Source organism: Pseudonaja textilis, chromosome 7 (assembly GCF_049901715.1).
Source record: "Pseudonaja textilis isolate UNSWEBS1 chromosome 7, rPseTex1.2, whole genome shotgun sequence".
Classification (NCBI taxonomy): Eukaryota; Metazoa; Chordata; class Lepidosauria; order Squamata; family Elapidae; genus Pseudonaja; species Pseudonaja textilis.
This window is the reverse complement of record NC_141996.1, coordinates 17,355,676-17,376,776: the sequence shown is the minus strand read 5'-3', so window position 1 is coordinate 17,376,776 and position 21,101 is coordinate 17,355,676. Positions and strand designations below refer to the sequence as shown.

The following is a 21,101-nucleotide window of genomic DNA, read 5'->3' as shown; positions in this document are numbered from 1 at the left end:
CTCCTGCAACCCTCTGCCAGCGAAAATGGAGCTTGAGGAAGGCCAAGTGTGAGCTTGGTTTTCACTGGCAGAGGTGCTGGGGGCCGGTCCTTAGCTGTTTTCAGGGTGGCCCCACGGACCAGATCTAAGCAACCTGTGGGCCGGATCCAACCCATGGGCCTTGAGTTTGACACCCTGTAGTAGAGACATGCAAAAAATGCTCAGTTTTTATCATATGGATTTTTACAGCCCGGATTTGATAGATTTGGTTGAATAGCTTTTGAATTTAAAGTTAATGATATTAGTTAAAGGGGCAATAATTTATGTATATTAATTCTATTGCTGTGTCCTTAATTATGTCATGCTAGAAGATCATGATTTAAATACTGTATATTAAAAATTTGCAGATCAATTTGCAGATCAAAATGGGTTCTGCCCATTTTTTCATTAATATAAAGGATTGGAATATTCAATATTTTAAATGGGACTTTCTCCCTCTTCGATGTCTGCGGTGGCCTTGCACGTGAAGGCAGGCACAAACTACGTATGTGCCAGCTGTAACATCTACTTACTTTCATTTGATATCTACTAAGGGGTTAAATAGCTGGGCGTTCATAAGCATGATGGGAAATGTAGGCAACGAGGTTCATGGGAATTGCAGTTCTGCCCTCCAACATGGCTGCCTTCTGCTAGGTAAGGGGATATTTGTCCGCTGTGCTTCCTCATCAATATTTAAAAATAACCGAGAAAAGTTACTTTTTGCAGGGGAAGGAGGTAGAATTTAGTTTAGGGAGATTTCTGTCTCTGACTTAAAGTCTGTATTTGCATCGGAGCTTTTGCACACTACAATGTTGTATTTCAGTTGCTGCAAATAAAAATACTTCGATGGGCAAGGCAGTTCCTCCAGATGTCTAATTTCTTAGCTCATCTAATCTGATGTGGTTGAAAATTGTAATCCACTGAATCTGGACTAAGTAGAAATAATCTAACAATGGTGATTCTATCGGTACTGTGCTTGTTACAATAGTTGCACTAAGCACGTTTATTGAGAGGAAAAAGTTTCTCTGCTTCTTTTTCCTTCTTTCTGTGTCAAATGCCCTTAAATAAGGATATGATTTTTATGGCACCATGATAAAGCACAAAAATTGAGAATCCTTAGCAGCAGGCATAGAACACACCTTCTAATCACGTGTTGAAAATCATTTGCAACACACCTTCTAATCATGTGTTGAGGAAACATGCAAGTACATCTCATGGATGTCTGGAGCCCTTTGGGTTTGTATATGTTTTCGGTCATTGGCTAGATTTATCATATTTTAAATTTTTTACTTGTTCTTCTTTAGCTTGCTTCTTTATTCATAGCGTACTGTTTTGTCTGTTTTATTGAAAGCTGCCCAGAGTAATTGAGAAGATAGGTGATGCCTATATCAAAATATATGATGAAGTTTGAAGGGAAAGGACTAAAAAGCTCCTGAAAGGCTCTTTGTTGCCAGGTATTATTTCAGCACAGTGTTTTTAATAATATGTCAAAGTTATATGCTGCTGGACTTCCTCTAGCCTGATCCTAATCATGTCTCCCTAAAGACCAAGTTAATATACAGTTTCCATTTCTTTCCCTCACTGTAAAGATGTTACTGATATGAGTTGGTCTTTTCCCCAGGAAAAAAAATCCTGAAATTCAATAGTGGCATTCTTTGATTAAAATGTGTTATTTAGGCACATGTACATGAGCAGCATGTACTATAAATTTAAAATCTTTTATTCAATGTGTGTGTTGATGCACGAATAACACTCTTGATCCAGATATAAAAGAAGGTAAGCTGTATTTTTTGTCTCTATCAGAAAAGGGAGTCAAAATTTTATAACCAGTATTTGCTCTGACCGCATTTGAAAATAAGTTTTTAACATCTGATAAAAGTTAATAAAAGGCTGTGTTTATATTGAATTGTTTGTTGTCTCCAATTATCAATTGCCTCTTAGTAGTTCTGTTCTGTGTAATAGACTTTTCCAGACCCACTATAGGAGAATGAACATACTGGGCACTGAGTTGTTTGTGTTATGTTATAGGAACGTGTTATGTTTCTATATAAGGATCTAAATGCTAGATATGTTTTCCACTGAAAATTATCCATTTATTCAACTAACTTGCCGAAATAATAGTGAAGGCAAGTATAAAAAGTAAAGCTTGAACTGTTGCTAATAGCAAAATTACACAGGTGTGTATATGTTTTTATATTATCATTAGTCTCAAAACTAAACATGTGCAAAAATGAAATTTAAAATGGTTAGGAAAGAAATAATAAATTGTGGCATTGCACCATCTGCTGGTACACAAAAACAGTCTTAAATGCTTTGAAGAAATGAAGTTAGTTTCCTAGTAGGAAGCCTAACATATGCATTTGTTTAGTATCAAATTATATGTTCAGTGAGTGTTTCTCACAGGTAAACAAACTATTTTATTATAAAATAAAAGTTTTATAATAGGAATGGCATATAAGGCGCTAACCTAAATATTCTATAATAAAAAATTGATTTTGCATCCTGAATACATTGCACAAATTAAATAGATTTGATTCTTTGAATTATTTTATTTATTGAGCTTTCATAATTTTTGATCAGGGAGAAAGCAAGGAACTGGCACTTTTATCATCTGCAAAAAGCTGTTCAAATCTAATATTTTAGTTTCTTTTAATATATTTTATTTATCAACATATCTTTTTGTATGTTTTATATACTTTGCTGCTTCAGCCTTGAAAAACTCCCAAAGAGAAAAGAGATTGCTTGTTGCAGAATATATTCAGTTTCAATAAATCTAAGATGTAAAATTCCTTAATATTAATTTATAATGCATGCATGTGCACATTAATCCTTACAACAATCCTATAAAGTATGCTATTTCTATAAATATAAAACTTAAGCAGTGGTGAATCTTGTAAAAAGGTAAAATATCTGAATCATCTTTCATTTCTAGTCATTTCCAGGAAAAATCCACTTTTTTTTCCTTGACAATAATTCAGGAACAATTTGCCATTAAGTTCTGGGATGATTTTTCAATTTTCCACCCAGGAGATAACTGTAGGATTTCCAGGGGTCATCCATCCTAATGATAAGCAGATAAAACTCAACTTGGCTTTTTCAGAATTAGCCATGTCAAACCTGCTTCATTTTTTCAGATTCCTGGTTTCTACAGTCTAACAGAATTGTTTAGGTGTTACCAATAAAGGTGAATAATTGTAGTTCATGGTTGAAATGAGGCCCCTTGGATTTTAGAGAGCACCAAGGACCTCTTATTGTTCAGGTGTCTTGGCTATAATCTGCATCTTGAGGGGGAGGGGCTCATATGCATATTGTGATGACTACAAATTCAGCTTCAGGTGGGAAAAGGTGGTCCTTGAGCTACTCTAATCCCCAAATAGTTAGCTGTAAATCAAAACTGGTATTACACTATATAGAAATATCCTGTGTTTCACAGTGTGCCACACCCACTGAGTTTTCAGTTTAAAAAAAAAATTGGAATTCTGTTTTTTTTTCTGTGCTGTTTCATTTTTTTTTTTTTTTAAGGAATCCCATTTTTGGCACTTTCTTCCAATAAGTTCCTACTTGGCCCTTTCAGTATGGAACTAGATGACATCAGTCTTCAGAACAAGAAACTAAGCAAAGCAGAAAAGAAGTTGCGGCAAAAACAGATGAAGGCCAGATACACCTTGCTAAGACACGAGGGTATTGAGTGTGTATCATACCCAACTAAGGTAATTAAAAACTGGACTCTTTTTAGGATTTGTCAGATTTTTCAACTTTCTTTTTTTTTTAAAACAAGTTTTATTGATTTTACAAACAAACAAAACAAAACATCATTAAACATTAAAAACATAAAACCTCTTTCCATTGTAAATCTTTACAAGGCAGGTAACACATTGTTTTTTATCCCATTTCCATATAAACACATAAATTCCCTTTACCAAATTCCACATTGTTTCTCTTTAATCATTATTCAATCATATTTCCTGTCTAATTTATCTGCTATTCAATCATCACATTTATATTTTCCTCTGGCTTGTTTGTAATTGTTCTCATCTAGTCTTCCTCCGAGATTTTATTATTTAATTCTTAATTGAACACACACACATAAGACATAAACATAAAAACATAAAACTTTCTTTTAGAAAGTAACTTGGCCCCAGATTACCTCTTTTTGTATGGACTTCAATTGAATTCATGCTCTTCTTATATACCATTACCTATCTTGTTTACCATTCTATATCTATTATATAACTCCTCTCCACTTTTTCCTCGTCTTAATTCTGTTTTATATATTTAATCTTGCTTTAAAGAAAAATATTTTTATATCCTTTGTCCATTTCTCCATTTACATCTGTCTCATTTCCAATATAAAAAAGAATAGTTTCCCCTGGAATCACTAATCAGAGTATGATGCCTTTCTATCATTCCCCTAAATTAAAATTTAAAATAACACCTAAATCCCAATCAGATTCTGCTTAGTACATTCTACTATTTCAAAAACCAATACTACAATAATAAATCCATAACAGTCAACAGTCAATCCATTAAACTCTATATTTAAACTAATATTTTAAACATTCCCTTTAATATTTTATTAAAACTTAAAATCATTCATTATTAAACATTTTAAAGTTATACCTTAATATTTTAGTCTTTTATTAGATCTTAAAAAGTTCTGATTATCTACTTATAATACAAATACCACTATTACAATACTCATGTGTACTTTGCAGAATCCCCCTTTTTTTAAGAAAAAAAACCCCATACATTACCCATTATCCCTAAAAAATTTTTTCTTTTCTCCATCTTATTTTATACCTTTGTAACTTTTTCCCCCTTTTCCCTTTCCTTCTTAGCCCGCCTAAACTTTTTACCCCCTCCTCTCCAAACCTCTGCCTTCTTGGTTTCCCCTCTCTGTTGCATTCCTCTTTCCTTTTGCTTTCTAGCATTCTGTTGTTTTTGCATCTTATTTTTCTCTTTCATAAATATTTTTTTATTTCTTAAGTCCTTCCTTTTCGTTCCTCCCTTTCTCCTTTCTTTCTTAGTCACACCATTTAGTTCATTAAAAATGGCTTCTTCTTCCTCGGCTTCTTCCAGCTGTTGTTTAATTTGCTGACACATGACAAGCGCCATATCTAGAAAACAAAGGGCTTCTCCCATAACATCTTTGCCTTCTTTCCTTATTTTTAAATATTGTTTTTTTTAGTTCATCAAGAGATAGAGCCATTTTAAACTGTTTCTTCTTCTTTTTCTGTATCCTCTTCTTATTATTAAGCCAATCAGTTATTTCCAAACTTAAAACAGTTCCCAAAAGTCCCAAAATCCCAAAGTCATCAAACAATCCAGGCAGAGTACAAACTTCTTCTTTTTACAATTTCTCTTCCAGGGGTGAAGTCAAATTAGGGAAAGTAAAAACATCCAGTCTGTGCTTTAAATCTTTTTTACAATTAATTTCTATTCTCTCTATCTTCAAAGCATCTCCTCCAGCAAAGTCTTAGAATAATTTTTTTTTTCCAAGCCTCTCCCTTCCCACTTATAACAAAGGGGCTTAGGTTTTACCTTCTATTAAAAAGCAGGTTTTCCTTGTCCATTTGTTAATTCCATAAGGGAGGGAGAGTAACTTTCCCTTTTCATCGCCGCTGAAAACATCAGTCGGTAACATTGTAGGGTCCAGAAAAAAGCCAATACTTTCCCAGGTGTTGAATATGTCCTTAAGGTCCCAGTTCGACCAAGAAAAAACTTTCGTTTTAAAACTCCTTCTTCTTCCTCCTGCACATTCTTTATTCAGTTGCCGGCTTCTTCATGGCGGCCATTAAGACCGCCGCTCCACCGTCTTGAGAGAAGGGGGTTATTGACGGCTGGGGTGGGGGTTTGCGATACTCCTCGACCCCTGTCCGGATCCCCCCTATCTTCAGCTGCCCCAACAGGGCAGCCTTAGCCTCCAAATCCATCAGGATCGGAGGCACCAAGGCGGCTAGCACAGCAGGGATCGCGGAGAGACGCGAATCCCTGCTGTCACCGAAGCCAGGCAAACAGGAAGTTTGGATTTTTCAACTTTCAATTGCCAAACATTGGGGTGCTTAAAAGTTGTGACATGCCTTGGGGATTGTAAAGATATTTTGGTTACTTTGACATAATTTAGATGTGCTTATAATTTTACACAAAATAGGATTACAGCATAGTTGGTTAGGTTTGTATAGCATCTTAAACCAAAACCCAACAAATCACATTTCACCTTAGTAAGTTGTATGAACCAAGTCTGGAGCATGGTTTCAAGAGATGATTTATTGACTATTTATGTGCCATTGTCTTGGTATCAACCAGTGGTGGTATTCTACCGGTTTGGCCTGGTTCTGCCAAGTCAGTAGTGATGAGCAGGAGAGACCAAACTGGTTCTCTCCTCCACTCTGTTGTTGGGCCCACCCGCCCGGCCTCTGAATTTGAAGCGGCAGCTGCTGAAGCGACTGGGATCGTGCAGGCTTGCAGGAGGTGAATTAGAATGCCTTTGCACCTGTGCAAACGCTCTGCACCTGCGCAAAGTGTGCGTTTGGCACACACACGCAAAGTGCGTACACACACACAAAGTGCGCCCACCAAGCCACACCCACCGAACCAGTGGTAAAAATATTTGAATCACACCACTGGTATCAACACTGATCAAACACAGATCTGTGGAATTATATTTTTCCAATCTGATTCTTAAGGTCTTTCAGTACCCATCACCACTGTAATCAAGTCCATCCATCTAGCCTATTGTGGCTTATCCAGTTTATGGTTCAAATTCATGCATATCCTTCACCCTGATTTTTACTTGAACAAGTGATAGTCTTCTTTGCATAAAACACTAAGTTAGAAAATATCAGTTTGCATGACTCAGTAAGTCACTGTCTGAGAACCAGTGTGATGGTTCTCAGTGGTTATGATGTTCTACTAGGACCAGAGGCCATTGGCTGACTTTGGCTGATTTAAAATGATTCTCTCTCAGTCAAATCTATATTCTATGGTGGTGGTTGTGGGGAAAAAATTGTAGGAAGGAAAGTTGTACATGCTTCCTTTAGGCTCTTGAAGAAAAGTGGGATATAAATCTAGAAGCCAGAAACCAATAAACCATATTGTGATGTTATCCATGAAGAAGGCCAGTAACTTAAATAATGCCTATATAGATATGCCACACATTTCATTGAGTCCATGAATATTAATTGTAGCACAAGACTACTTCAAATCCGAAGATTTTATATAGATCTTTATGTAAAGGTAAAGGTTCCCCTCGTACTTATGTGCTAGTCGTTTCTGGCTCTAGAGGGCGATGCTCATCTCTGTTACAAAGCCGAAGAGCTAGCGCTGTCCGAAGACATCTCCATGGTCATGTGGCCGGCATGACTAAACGCCAGAGGTGCACAAAATGCTGTTACCTTCCCACCAAAGTGGTCCTTATTTCTCTACTTTCATTCTTACATGCTTTTGAACTGCTAGGTTGGCAGAAGCTGGGACAAGTAATGGGAGCTCACTCTGTTACACGGTGCTAAGGATTCGAACTGCCGACCTTTCTGATTGACAGGCTCAGAGTCTTAGCCACTGAGCCACTGCATCCCATATATAGATCTTTAGAACTGATCAAACAGAAGTTCTGGGACAATGGTCTATTTTTCATTTAAAAAAGAAAACAAATTTTATTGATTTTACAATTAAAACAGACCAACAACACATACATAAATGTAAGAGAGAAAAAGAAAAGAAGAAACTATTTTTCATTTTTAATTACCATGTTTACAGAATGCTATTTCCAGATGAACAAGTCAATGTTAATTATTGGTATCTATGTCTCTTTTATTCTTTCCTTCATTAGAGTCTGGTTATTGCCAATGGAGGTCTGGGTAATGGTGTTGACAGATGCCAATTGCACTCTGTGGTAGAAGAATGTGGACAAGTAGAAAGCCTCTTAATGCCTCCAAATAAACCCTATTCATTTGTGCAATATGGAAGGATAGCTGACTCCAAGCAGGCCTATGACTCTCTCAATGGAAAGGAACTAATATTAGACAACTCCAGCCAAAAGGTTGTTCTGTACTTCAACTATGTAGAAGAAGGTATTACTGAAGAAGCTTGCTTTTCCGCTCTGTTTTTCTCAACATACTGCTAGAGAACTCAGTTCATAACTCATGAAGCTCAGAGAGGCGTTGATCAATTTTGAAAAAATTGGCCTGATGGAGACCTTTAGTATCTGTCAAAAATTGTTTTGAATATTAGTGTTTAATTCACATTGAATTAAAAAAAACCACAAATTTTCATGAATGCTTTTAATATTTCCTATGCTACTAGTTCCTTGGGAAGAAATGAGCCGTTCAGTCTTGCCCCCTGGTTTGAGAGTAATTGAAGAATTGGTTTCACCTGAAGAAGAAAAGATACTCCTGGAAAACATTAATTGGACAGAGGATGAGGTCATTCCCAATGGTATGTTATTTTAACAGTGTGTAAGCCAGATTGTGGGTGTTTTGCTTGTGCTTTAAGTTCTTGAAAAACATGTGCTCTACATACATACATACATACATACATACATATTAAATTAAGAATAAATACATAATGGGTTATCATGATGTGTGACTTCAACCACATTTGCAATAGATGATAAAGTATTCTTGGGCATAGCAGAATACTTCCATAATCAATCCACATGATTTGTTCTAAAGTCCCTATAAAAAAATAATAATAACAACAGACTTGGGCATTAAACCATCCAGAAGATGAGGTGGAGTCTTTCCAATCTATCCAAGTTACTTAAGTGTGACTTTTCAAGTGCAGCCAATAATTTGGAATAGTTGGTCCCTGCCAATCGGAGAGTTCTGACTTGGAGGCGGCTTAGGTGACCAGGTGCAAGAAAGGTTCCTTGGGGACAAGAAAATAGTTTTTGCTAGAGAAATCAGAATAGAGGAATCTGTAGTCCTCCAGCTGGAGTATAGCTGCCAATGATCCTAGTTCATCTACCCAACAGAAGGGGAAACTGCAAGTAATGTCTGAAGAGCCATTGGTGCTCACAGCCAGCAAATCGGTTGGTGATGTAAATGCAGCCCACCTCTGACTGGTTACCCTTAAGGGTGTTGAGAGTATTCAGCTCCAATGATAGCGCAATTCCATTTTGGGACTTATTACTATAATAGTAATGTTAACAACCAGTATAGTACTTTCAAATGTTCGCAATATCAGTTCAATTTCATTGCAGAAGTTGGAAGTAGGAAAGTATGACCTTCCTGAGACTACATTGTGAGCTTATGGCAGAAGCGGGATTTGAGCTGAGCACTGATTCATAAGCATAGGATTACATAGCCTCATAACCAATATTGTATTTACAACTATATTTTTAATCCCTTGTTTCTATTTCATAGCTCAGAAATCTTTAAAACATAGGAGGGTAAAACATTTTGGATATGAATTTCAATATGATAACAATAATGTCGATCGAGACAGACCATTACCCGGAGGTGGGTATCTAATCAGAATCTTCCTGTATCTGTGAAATGGTTTTCATGCCAATGAGCAATAATTTCATTTTCGTTCTATACAAATATGGCTGCGTTTCTTTGCAGTCCCATTGAAATAACTGAAACTTACAGGTAGTCCTTGACATGTGACTGTGATTGAGCCCAGGATTACAGTTGTAAATTCTTCTGGTTGTTAAGCGGGTTACTACATATCCATATAATTTAATGGCCAATTTTGTGGTCATCTTTAAGTGAATCTATTGCAGTGGGTTGTTGTTTGTCAGAACCAAGAAGTAAATGCTGGTCTCTGGAAGAATATCGTAAATCGTGGTCTTGTGACTGTGGCACATTGCGAGTGGCCATAAATGCAGTTTGCCAATGTGATCAGGTGACTGTGTAGTATAAGTGGCCATTGGAACTTTGAATCTGGGTTTTAAGTAGTTGTGGGATAGTCTGATCATAAATCAAGGACTACTGTACTTTAAGTCCATATAAAAAATGGGGTTGTGTACTCAATTCCCATTTAAGTTAATGAGGACATGCCTAAGTATGTTTATAGAATGGTCAACCTAAGTAGGATGTTTCTTGACCAAACTTTAGAATATGGAATAGAAGTATCACAGACTACATGATTTCAAGGGATCATACAAATTCAGGAGTGGTGTGATGGCCTAGATGTGGAACTCTCGCCTCACAAATCAGGAGGCTGTGAGTTCGATCCTAGGTAGAGGCAGATACTTTTCTCTCTGGGCACACTGAGAATATGAACAAAACTCTGCATTGGCGACAGGAAAGGCATCTGGCCATTAAAACATTCTGCTAGCTCCATTCAGTTGCCCAGACTCCACCCTGCAAGGGATTATGGGGTCATTGAAAGAAGATGATGATGATGATGAAGATACAAATTCATGGAGGATATGGTTATCCTGGGGAGTAACAATGAGAAGATATTGAACAGCACTGTCTTGTTTATGGGCTTGTAAAAATCTGATTATTGTGAAAGCAACATCCTGATGCAGAGCAGTGTTTGAGCAGCTTGATTGCTTTGATTAAAATAATCCTTATCAATTCCCATGCCATTTTGGGGGAAATTGTAGCAGTCTAAATATTATAAAAGTAAAGGTAAAAGTTTCCCCTGTCCAGTCACATCTGACTCTAAGGAGTGATGCTTATCTTTGTTTCTTAGCTGAGGGAGGGAGTGCTGTCCAAAGACGTTTCTGTGGTCATGTGGCCAGCATGGATACAAACCAAAGGTGCACAGAATATTTGTTACCTTTTACTTGCATTTGAATGCTGTCGAACTGCTAGGTTGGCGGAGCTGGAGCAAGTAATGGGAGCTCACCCCATCATGCTAGGGACTCGAACCCCGGTTCTCAGCTTTCCATCTGACAAGTTCAATGTCTTTAACCCTGAGACATTGTATTATAGAAAGCTATAAATAGTAACGGACTCCATTCTGTTTTTCAATTCAAACTTTATTACATGCTAATTTATCATATATAGTCTCTCTTATGAAGAATTTCTGAGAGGACAAAAAAGAGGCAAAAATTTATCTTTGTTTTGAAATATCAGGTCTCCCGGATTTTTGCACCACAATTCTTGCAAAGTGTCTGAAAATGGGATATATTAACCAGAAACCTGATCAACTGACTATAAATCAGTATGAACCTGGACAAGGTATGTACCTGGGTTCTATATTATCCTCACCTGATTGTCCGGGACCAGATTTTCTAATATTGTAAATCCAGCATTGGGGAAAAATATTAAGTGTGGAGATGTGAGAAGACTGAGGAGAATTGGCAGTCCTAAGGATAAGGATAAGTACCCATGACAGTAACATAAAATCAAGTATTCTGTATTAATAAGATCATACCAGTGCTACCTTTTATCAGTTCAGACCAGTCAGCATGAACAGTTATAATGCTGTATTTTTAGGCTGCCCATTAATATCAGACTTCATATCTTTTACAAGCCTGCACATTCTTTACTGCCAAACTGGAGTTCTTGACCCTATAGAACAGGCCTGTCAAACTGGCAGCCCACGGACCAGATGTGTCATGCACAGGCCATGCCCACCCCCGGCTCTGCAAAGGCAAAAGTTGCGATACATCACGATACATCTTGTGACATGATTGAGTTTGACACCTGTGCTATAGAAGAAAGGATAAAACAAGCATATGTTCTGCATTATGGTATTCTAAACGTATGACCATATAATCACAATAATGTGCTCATTTGGGTGAGAAATCCATATCTGCTTTAGAAGATCTGTTTCCCACCATTTCATATACCTTTGTTCCCCAAATAAATGTCATCAGAGGGCTGTAGTTATTCTTATTTTCTACACTAAAGTAGGACTAATGATGAATAAAGGCTGATTGATTTCCTCTTATTCTTTGTGTCTGTTTTTATTTGATGTTATAGGAATCCCTCCTCATATTGATACTCATTCTGCTTTCGAAGGTGAAATAATATCTCTAAGTTTAGGAGCTGAGGTAATTTTTAAAAAATCTTTTAAATATTTCCTCTAGAAGTTGAAAGCATGCTAATTTATATTTGTTGCTTTACCTTGCACCTGTTCTTTGCAGAGTGTGTACTTCCAGTAGGAAGACATTTTTCTTGAAAGGTATTTTCTTCTAGGCTTGATTTTTTGGGTGTGAGCACAACTAGAGAAATAGTTTACGATAGGGAAAGTGGTCTTTATAATAACTCAGGAACGTTCTTCCCCAATGTGGTATATCTTCTGCAAATTGTAGCCCCAGTGCATCTGGAAAGAGCAGGTTTGGGAAGGCTGCTGTGAAGACAGATAATGATTTCACATCTCTTATTTAGCCATGATTTCTTGAGCTATTCTGTAAGATTACATCATCATTTTTACTAAGGTCAATAGCGTTTTAAAGTAGGATTTGGATACCCACATATAGGGAAGTTAGCCCTTTTTCAGTTCAGTGGGATCTTCTTATAACGTTGTATGTTATTAACTGCATATCCATGCATCCATCCACCCCTCTATCTATGGAATATATATTTGGAAATCCTACCAATGTCTGGAAAGGACTGGACTAAAAGACAGTACTGAGGGATTGATTATAATAGCACAGGAACAGCAGTAGTGAGATTTGAAACTTTTTACTACTGGTTCTGTGGGCATCCCATTCCCACCCCACTCCACTAACCTGCTTTCCAGCTCCGTTCTCCTGTGCAGGGCAACAAAAGAAGACCCAGCCGATCAGCTGGGACTTGGGAGGCAGAGACTAGATGGGGGTGGGGCCAGTCAGAGAAGGTATTTGCCGGTTCTCCAAACTACTCAAAATTTCTGCTACCGGTTCTCCAGAACTGGTGAGAACCTGCTGAATACCACCTCTGAGGACCAGGCACTAAGCACCAGATCCATAGAAGCAGTGGTCTACCACGATAGACAGAACCAGAAGGGCAGCTTGTATAGACAGGTCTCAGATACATCCCAACACATAGTGACAGGGTGTAAGATGTAGGCTGGAACAGCATACACTGAAGGGTACAATCAAGTAGCTGGCATTGTGCACTTTTCCTGAGCTTTTTTGTAAGCACATGATTGTCAGGACATCAAAGAATTTTCAGCTTTCTTGGCTTAGCTGCTTAAGATATCTTAGTCCCATAGCAGATTAGGAATTCCGCAAGTTGCAACCCCAGCATATATATTGTGTATTCTATTGAGGCAATATATTTCTATTTCATATATTTGCTGACAGCTCATTTCAGAGGGGAAAAAAGTCCTGCTGTTCTTAAAAATAAGTTGCCTAAGGAGGAAGAAAGATTTTGCTTTCTCTTCTCTTCACCCAGGAGTCATCCTGCCTCTCCCTGTTGAATTTTTAATGCAAGAAGAGAATTTCATAGAAGTATCTCTGCTGCCAGCAGAGCTCCTGTAGGGAGCCATGCCTAAGAAGCCTTTGCAAATGAGAAGTTATTTTATTCTGTTATTTTACATGTTATTGATAAAATGTTCCTGGCATTGAAGTATCTTGGTTCAGAAACTTTTGTCTTTTTGTCTTTCTACTTCAGTTACGTAGGTTGACATTGTTGTATAGAAAAGAAAACTTGAAGTGCAAAAGGAGAATCTGAATTATTTCAAAGACTTTAAGTTGAGTAGGTCTATCAAGTTCCATTTTGTCTCTCTCCAACTTTCCCTTTTTGGGGAATGTTGTTGAGAAGGTATTCACACTGTAGCTTCAAAGAATCCTGGAGGAAATGGATTATCTAGATCTCTTTCAATTGGGTTTCAGGCCCTGATATGGGACAGAAATGGCATTGCTTATGCTTTTTGATGATCTCCGGTGGGAATGAGAACAGGAATAGTGTTCTTGATCTATTTGTCCTTTCAGTGGCTTTTGATAACGTTAACTAGTGGTCCCCAACCTTTTTTGTACCACGGACCGGTACAATCCACGGACCGATCCACAGACCGGTACTGGCATCAGCACGCACGACCAAGGCAAGGCGAGCTGAGCGACTGACCAGCCAGCCGTCCCCCGCTTCTCCCCGCCACCTTCAACTCCTCCTTTGTACCTTCTCACGGTCGATGGGCTTTTCGGGCTCTTTCTTAATCTCCCCCTGAGTAACGTGAGACTCCACCGCCATTGGGACGGCTCTTCGTTCGAAGCCGCCCCCCCTTCGACGAAACTAAGGCGCGAGGATTCCTTCAGCACCCAAACGCCGCTTTCCAACCAACGACCGACAAGCTCACCCGGAAGCACTTTCTCAAGCATCGTCGAAACAAGATGGCGGCGCCCAAGCAAAATAGGTGGCCCGGTACAAAATGATCCACGGACCAGTACCGGTCCGGGGCCCGGTGGTTGGGGACCACTGACGTTAACCATGGTTGGCTTCAGGAGCTGACAGTGAAGAGCACAGTGTTGTCCTAGTTTGCCTCTTTCACCATGGCTGGTCCAGTCAGTGTTGATCAGGAGTGAAAGGTCCAGCCCTCGGTTTTTACTTTGGGGGTTTCCACAGGAGTTAGTGCTCTCTCTGTTTTTGTTCAATATAAATCTGAAACTGTTGGGTGAGATATCAGTATGCTAATGATACGCAGCGATACATCTCTGGTGAATTAAGTGATGACATGATTGTCCTTTCCCAGTGTCTGGAGGCTGTTAAGATCTGGATGGAGAATATCTGAATCCTTAAAACTGAATCCTTTAAGGCCAGAGTAGCTTTGGGTGTGGGGCTCTTTGTTTCTTGAAGAATTACTGTCTTTGGTTGTGGATGGGGTTACATTGCCCCAGACAGATCAGGTGCATAATTTGAGGTTCTGCTGGACTTACAACTCCAACTTGAGAAGCAGGTGGCATTCATGTATGTTGTATACCAGCTTCACCGTTCCTGGACCACTATAGCCTAGTCTCCTCTCAGTTGAACTATATTGAAACTAGCTGGATACCTGTGCTATGAAACTATGTGGTCGGGCTTAGTTTTGGGGGAGGAAAATAAGGGGGAAAAAATTCTGCCTCTGCCTACAAGCATCCATCTGTATTCATCTGGCTTGCGTCCTGTCAGGGTGTGAGAGAGTTGAGGGCTGTTTGGATAGAGAGAAAGAAGGAGACAGCAAGGAACCTGACCATGGCTTAGCTCAACTGTTTTGTACTAAATTTGCTTGCTGCTCTGAAACTAAAACTGAAACTCTCCTCCGCTTGTGTTTTGCAGGTGGGGAGGAGGAGTATAACTCCTTAGCATCAGAGCGTGTTAATAATTAATATATGAAATACTAATGCTCTAATGGTCATTTAGAAAAATCCTTTCTTAGTGAGCACCTAGAAACCAAGAGGAACATATGTGCCAAATTTCAGGTTTGTAGGCATTATGGTTCTGGAGATTTTGTGATGATGCATGAGTGGCATTTCACTTTTATATATATAGATGTGTTTTACCTGGGCTGTCCATGAAGAGTATTTGGAAGCTTCAGTTGGTCCAAAATGCAGTGGCTCACATAGTTCTGTGCATGCCTCTTCTGCAGTAGCTGCACTGGTTCCTGATTTTCTTCCAGGTGCAATTCAAGGTGCTTGTTTATCACTTTTAAAGGTCTGCCTGGCTTGGGGTCAGGGCATTTGAAGGGCAACCACTCCTCAGTTACATCTGCCCAGCTCATCAGAGTGGGAAGACTGGGTATGTTGTAGGTCCTGTCAATTAAGGAAATACACCTAATGGGACTTAGAAGAAGGACCTTCTCTGTAGTGGTTCCCTCCCTTTGGAACATCATTTCCCTGGAAATAAAGTTAGCCCCCTCCTTGCAACTTTTCTGAAAGGGACTGAAAAAATGGTTTTTATCAGTAGGCCTGAGGACCTCAGGTTGATTTGGAGCTGAACAAGAGGCTTGTATGATTGTGTTTGTCACTGCTGTAAGGTGAGGGTTGGATGTCGGATGTGTTTATATTGTTGCTTTTTAATGTTGTAGACTATCTAGAGCCACTGTATAAGTTGGAGGGGCGTATAAATCTATTTAATAAGTGAATAAATAATCAAAAAAAAAATCCCACGTACAGGTTGTAAGTTGACCTGTAATAGATAGTTTTAACTGAGTTTAAATAAAATCACGTAAAACTGTATTCAACCCTTTTGGTCCCTGGGTGCAAAGTAGAATAGAAAGCAACCTTAACCTGACTTCCCATCTGTGATGGTAAACAAGCCCTTCCATTAAAAGGTGGTAAAAAGCACTATTTATCCTCATGTCAGAGAAAAGGAACATGAGAGTCATTCAATAACTTTGAAGAAGTCTTTAGGAAAATAGCATATTGTAGCTAGGCTTGTCTAGCTGGTCATTATGGCACCATCAGCAAAAGCAATGCAGGTGGAAAGAGAATAGCATTTTAAAAAAGCCTTCAGCTTTAAATTAGTGGTTTTCAGACCATTTGCCTTTAGGAAAGCCTTTATAGATTCATTGGCCTGTCAAATCAAATAACCTCTTCAAGCCACAGTCTGTTCTTAGCTCAACTGCTCTGGCATTTCAGGTTGATGATTATCCTCGGGGAATTGGGATGAGCAGGGGTTTAGGTGCCCTTGTCCAAATTATTTTCAGTGGGACATCTTTTATAAAGGGATTAGAACATGCTGGCGAAGAGTTCTCGCATGCTTTCTGCTAGCCTCATGTAAGCTGTATGAAAAATAAGGCCTTTCAACGGTTTTCAGAGTAGAGTGTATAGCTCATCTCAGCACTCTATGAAACCGGCTTTGAAGATGAGAGTCAAGATTAGTTACATGGAATATTTTTCTGTAGCATCACATAAAGTCTGTGACTAGAGCACACGAAGCTCCTGAAAACCTTGCTTGAATGTAGTGCTTGGAAACCTCTGAAATATGTTATTAAACTAATTTTAATACAGCAGAAGAAGATACATGACTGAGAGTAACCACATTAGCCACATTTACTTTTTAATTACTTTTAAAGGTATGTTAAATTAATGTTATATTTTGCTAATTGTTTGGCTGCAGAAGGTAGCTCCAGAAAAAGGTACTCAATGCTGGATGAGTACCTTTCAGTCCAGAAAAAGATGTACATCCCTTTTGTAAGAATCTTTCAGGTTGACAAGTCTATTGTATCACGTAAAATAATGTCAAGATTTGTCAAAGCAAGATGCAAAATAATTATTTAAGTTATAGGAAGACAGATTTTAATTGCACGTTATAGAATTTTTTTTTTCTAATAGTATGAACAATGCAATCATAGCATTATTTGCCCAGAAATGTAATGGGTTTCTTTTCATTGAATATGCCCAAGTGAAAGTTAGACAACCAGTTACGAATTTCAAGATGGGTGGATTTCAATTCCCAGAATTCCACACCTGCACAAGCAGGGGCTGAAGTCCAACCTTCTTGAAGTTCTCAGGTTGAGAAATATAGAGTTAGTTACTGGCTTTCTTCCTTATTTGTAATGTTTTCCATGATGCTACAGAATTGTAAAATTAATTAAAACTAAGAAAAAGAATGAAAATACTGTATTTTTCTTCCAGAATTTCAATTTTATTTCATTATATATTTTAATTATTTTTATTACAGTGTAGGTAAAAAGTAATGGGGTTCAGTGGTTAAAGACGCTGAACTTATCACGCCCAATGGGGTGACCTCATCTTGCCCCAGCTCTTGCCATCCTAGCAGTTTAAAAACATGCAAATGTGAGTAGATAAATGGGCACAACTTTGGTGGGAAAGTCACTATTCTGTGTTTTTGGGAAATACATGGATTGCTCTTCACATGTCTCCAGTTGCCCATTTTTCCCAAGGCCAGAATGATTGAGCAAACTCTCAGATTAATGCAACATTGCTGACTGAATTCATTGAATCTCTTAGCATGCTATAATTAGAACGTCTACTTTTAATTCATGTCTCAAAACAGAATACCAAATATGAAGCACACTTTTTTTAAAAAAAAAGAAAAAAAGAAAAAACTTGTAACATTTTGAAATATTTCAACAATGGGTGACCTTCTGGGGCCGAGAGGCCATTTTGTCTTTTTTCTTTTCCTCCCCACCTGCAAGCTGAATAAATGTTAAATAAATATTCACAGATTAATCGACCGGCTATATATTAGCTTAACACAATGTTGCCTTTCACATACCTTGGATTTATTTCTGTTGTCCACCTCCACTTACTACACCACTGTTTGTCATATTGCTGATTTGTTTTTAAAAATAGGGGGCTTTACGTAACCTTCGTCCTGTGTGCGCCTTCACCCTCAGTGACGTTAACTGTATATAATGAACATACATCATATGCTAATTACAAGCTTTTCTGCTGCCAGTGTTGAGGGAAAGGAGCAGAAAACCTTTCCAATTTTCCAAAGATACAGATATTAAAATAATTGACTACATCCTCGTTCGCACTTGTCACTTTAGCTCTAGTGTTGGGTTTTTATGAGGAACTGCGTCTTCTTTTTGACTGAGATCTATCCTGGGATAGACGAAAAGCTGGTAATAGTTGCTAGGCAACTACTGGATTCTAGAGTAAAGATGGGTATCAATTGTTTCCTAGCAACCATGATGTGATTTCTCCTCCCCTTCATCCAAGACATGTGTTTGACTGTGTGTTACCTTTATTTGTTAACCTCCATTTTGTTCCTCAGAGTGATTTCTAAAAGTACTTCTAATTTGGGTGGGCAATGTATGACCTACAGACGTTGCTAACCTCCAGCTTCTCACATCTGTTACCGTTAGTACAGCTAATGGAAGTTTATTAGCACCAACTGAAAGACCCACCAATTCTCCAGGCTTGGTTTAAGATTTTACCAATTAACATCTAATTGGCCTTCTTTTCTTCCCTTGGTTTCATTTGACATTTTAAATCTGTTTTCATAATCTCTTTCAACACTACTGTGTTTGCTTTATTCTTAAAATAAAAGACTGAAAGTTCTGATACTTGATCATCTTATTTCTAACGGATAACATTTTCATTTCTTTGTTCTAACATTCAGTCCCAAAAATTCTATAAAACAGTGCCTCTCCCATTGTGTAAACTTTCTTTTTTCAAATTAAGGGGATTTTTTTTTAAAAAAAAATCAAAAATAAATTTAATACATTTTTAATCAAAACCCCTTTTTGCAATCTATTTTTGGAAGATCAATACATGGAGCATGAAATGAGACTGCTGGTGCTTGTCAGAAATTAACAGCTGTCAAGGTGAACTCTGGTGCTTTAGCAAGGAATTGTTTCAACTCAGTAATGTCTCTGCCTCAGGAGTTCAATAAAGGGGGAGTAATTTCATTTAGCCTGTGATGTCATTCCCCTTTTGTTATAGGGGTCTATTTTAAGGCCCGCAAGTCTCAGTTGCAAAGTTTTCTGCCTGTACATGAAGCTGTGGTTTAAAACTGCCAGTAGGAGGCACAATTGGTTTGTCAAACAGTGAAAAGTCAGAAAACAACCAATTATTGCAGTTCACTGATAGTCTCCCTTCTGGATGCAAAATAAACATTGTTGATATTTCAGTCCCCAAACTGGCTATTCCTATTAGTGCATGATAGAGAGTCCCATTTAAAAAATAAAAAATAAAAATATGTGCCTATTACTGTATTTGTGTAACAGACTTGTATATATATCTAATTGTTCTACTTTCTGCACAAAACATAGTCACCAAAATGATAGTAACACCAGTTGAATCCCACCTTTGATCATAAGATACAACACTTAGTGATAGTCATAGGTTACTAATAAGCAATCAAATCATATATAGGTTACTAATAAGCAATCAAAACATACTAGGAAAACAAAACAAATTGTAAAGATACAGCAACATAGTTATAGTCATAAGTGGGAAGAAGAAGTGGTAATAGGAAGGATGAGAAGAATAATAGTAAGTCTTACTAAGTAGTTTGGCGGTGTGTTGTTTAGCTGAGTGATGGCATTCAGGAAAAAACTGTCCTTATGTCTAGTTGTTCTGGTGTGCAGTGCCCTATAGCATCATTTTGAGGGTAGAAGTTGAAACAATTTATGTCCAGGATGTGAGGGGTTTGTAGATATTTCCACAGCCCTCTTTTTGACTCATACTGTATACAGGTCATATACAGACATATATACATACATACATATATACATACATATATATATATATATATATATATACATACATACATATATACATACATACATATATATATATATATATATATGTAGATCTTTGGTTGTTCGGGTTTTCTCCCGCGTAAGATTCAAAGTATCTAGGCAACGTTTCGATGAAGTCTCATTCATCATCTTCAGGCTCCTGTCTCCGGCTCTGTGCTTCTCAGAGTAATGGAGATTGCAGCTGCTTCCTCCTTTTAACTGCCAGTGGGGGTGGGACTTGATTGGGTGGGGGCTTGGCTGTGTTCTGATTGGGTGGGGGGGTGTTCTCATTGGTAGGGGGTTTGGCTGTGTTCTGATTGGTTGGGGGGTTAGCCGTGTTCTGATTGGTTGGAGGCGTGTTCTGTTCAGGAGGGGGCTTGGTTGTGCTCAGGTTAGTTTTAGTTGCTGGGGGATTTGAGCTGGAGAGTTGTGATCTTGCTGTTTGGCTTCTAGTTCGTGGTCCTGCTGCATCTTCATAGTGGGTGTTGGTTTGCTTCATGTATGGCTCAGAGGGGTTTGAAGTGGGTAGTGATGCAGCTGCAGTGCAGCTTCTGGTCCATGGTCGTTTCTCATTTTCTGAATGGGTGGGAGTCTGTTTTCTACATGGAAGTGTGGTGGTGGCATCTTGTGTGGCTCTCATGGGTGTGGGTCCGGTGTCCTTCTTCATGTTAGGTATTCGTCTGTTCATGAGGGCGGGTTTCCAAATGGCTGGAAGGCGGGAGGTGTCATCTCGTTTGTTCATGCTGTGTGGGCGTTTTCTATCTCTATGGCTTCTCTGATTATTCTGCTGTTGAAGTGTTCGGTTTTGGCAATAGTTCTGGTATTTTTAAAATCAATTTCATGTCCTGTGGCTTTGAGGTGTTGGACCAGGGAAGAGGTTGTTTCTTCTTTTTTGATTGAGTTCTTATGTTCTTCAATGCGTGCACTTATTCTTCTGTTAGTTTGTCCAATGTATGTGGTAGGGCAGGCAGTGCACGGGATTTCGTATACTCCTTGGTTTTCTAATTCGATTTTGTCTTTGGGGTTTCTTAGGATGGTGGATATTTTTCTGTTTGTGCAGAATGCTG

At 38.3% G+C, this 21,101-nt stretch overlaps 1 protein-coding gene across 5 annotated transcripts in view; it reads left to right on the top strand.

The window, feature by feature from the left end:
- Positions 1 to 622: 622 nt before the first annotated feature.
- ALKBH8 (alkB homolog 8, tRNA methyltransferase) overlaps positions 623 to 21,101 on the top strand; it is a 65,145-nt gene continuing 44,666 nt past the window's right edge. The window contains exons 1-7 of one of the 5 annotated variants that reach the window (XM_026721033.2): positions 623 to 672; positions 3,541 to 3,728; positions 7,847 to 8,087; positions 8,320 to 8,451; positions 9,381 to 9,476; positions 11,049 to 11,153; positions 11,901 to 11,971. In XM_026721033.2, coding sequence (XP_026576818.1) covers positions 3,594 to 3,728; positions 7,847 to 8,087; positions 8,320 to 8,451; positions 9,381 to 9,476; positions 11,049 to 11,153; positions 11,901 to 11,971 — 780 coding nt within the window. In that variant the 5' untranslated portion in view covers positions 623 to 672; positions 3,541 to 3,593. Of the gene's footprint in view, positions 673 to 1,364; positions 1,473 to 3,091; positions 3,203 to 3,540; positions 3,729 to 7,846; positions 8,088 to 8,319; positions 8,452 to 9,380; positions 9,477 to 11,048; positions 11,154 to 11,900; positions 11,972 to 21,101 lie in introns of those variants that run through there. The other 4 variants (XM_087937107.1, XM_087937108.1, XM_087937109.1 and 1 more) reach the window with 4 other exon arrangements.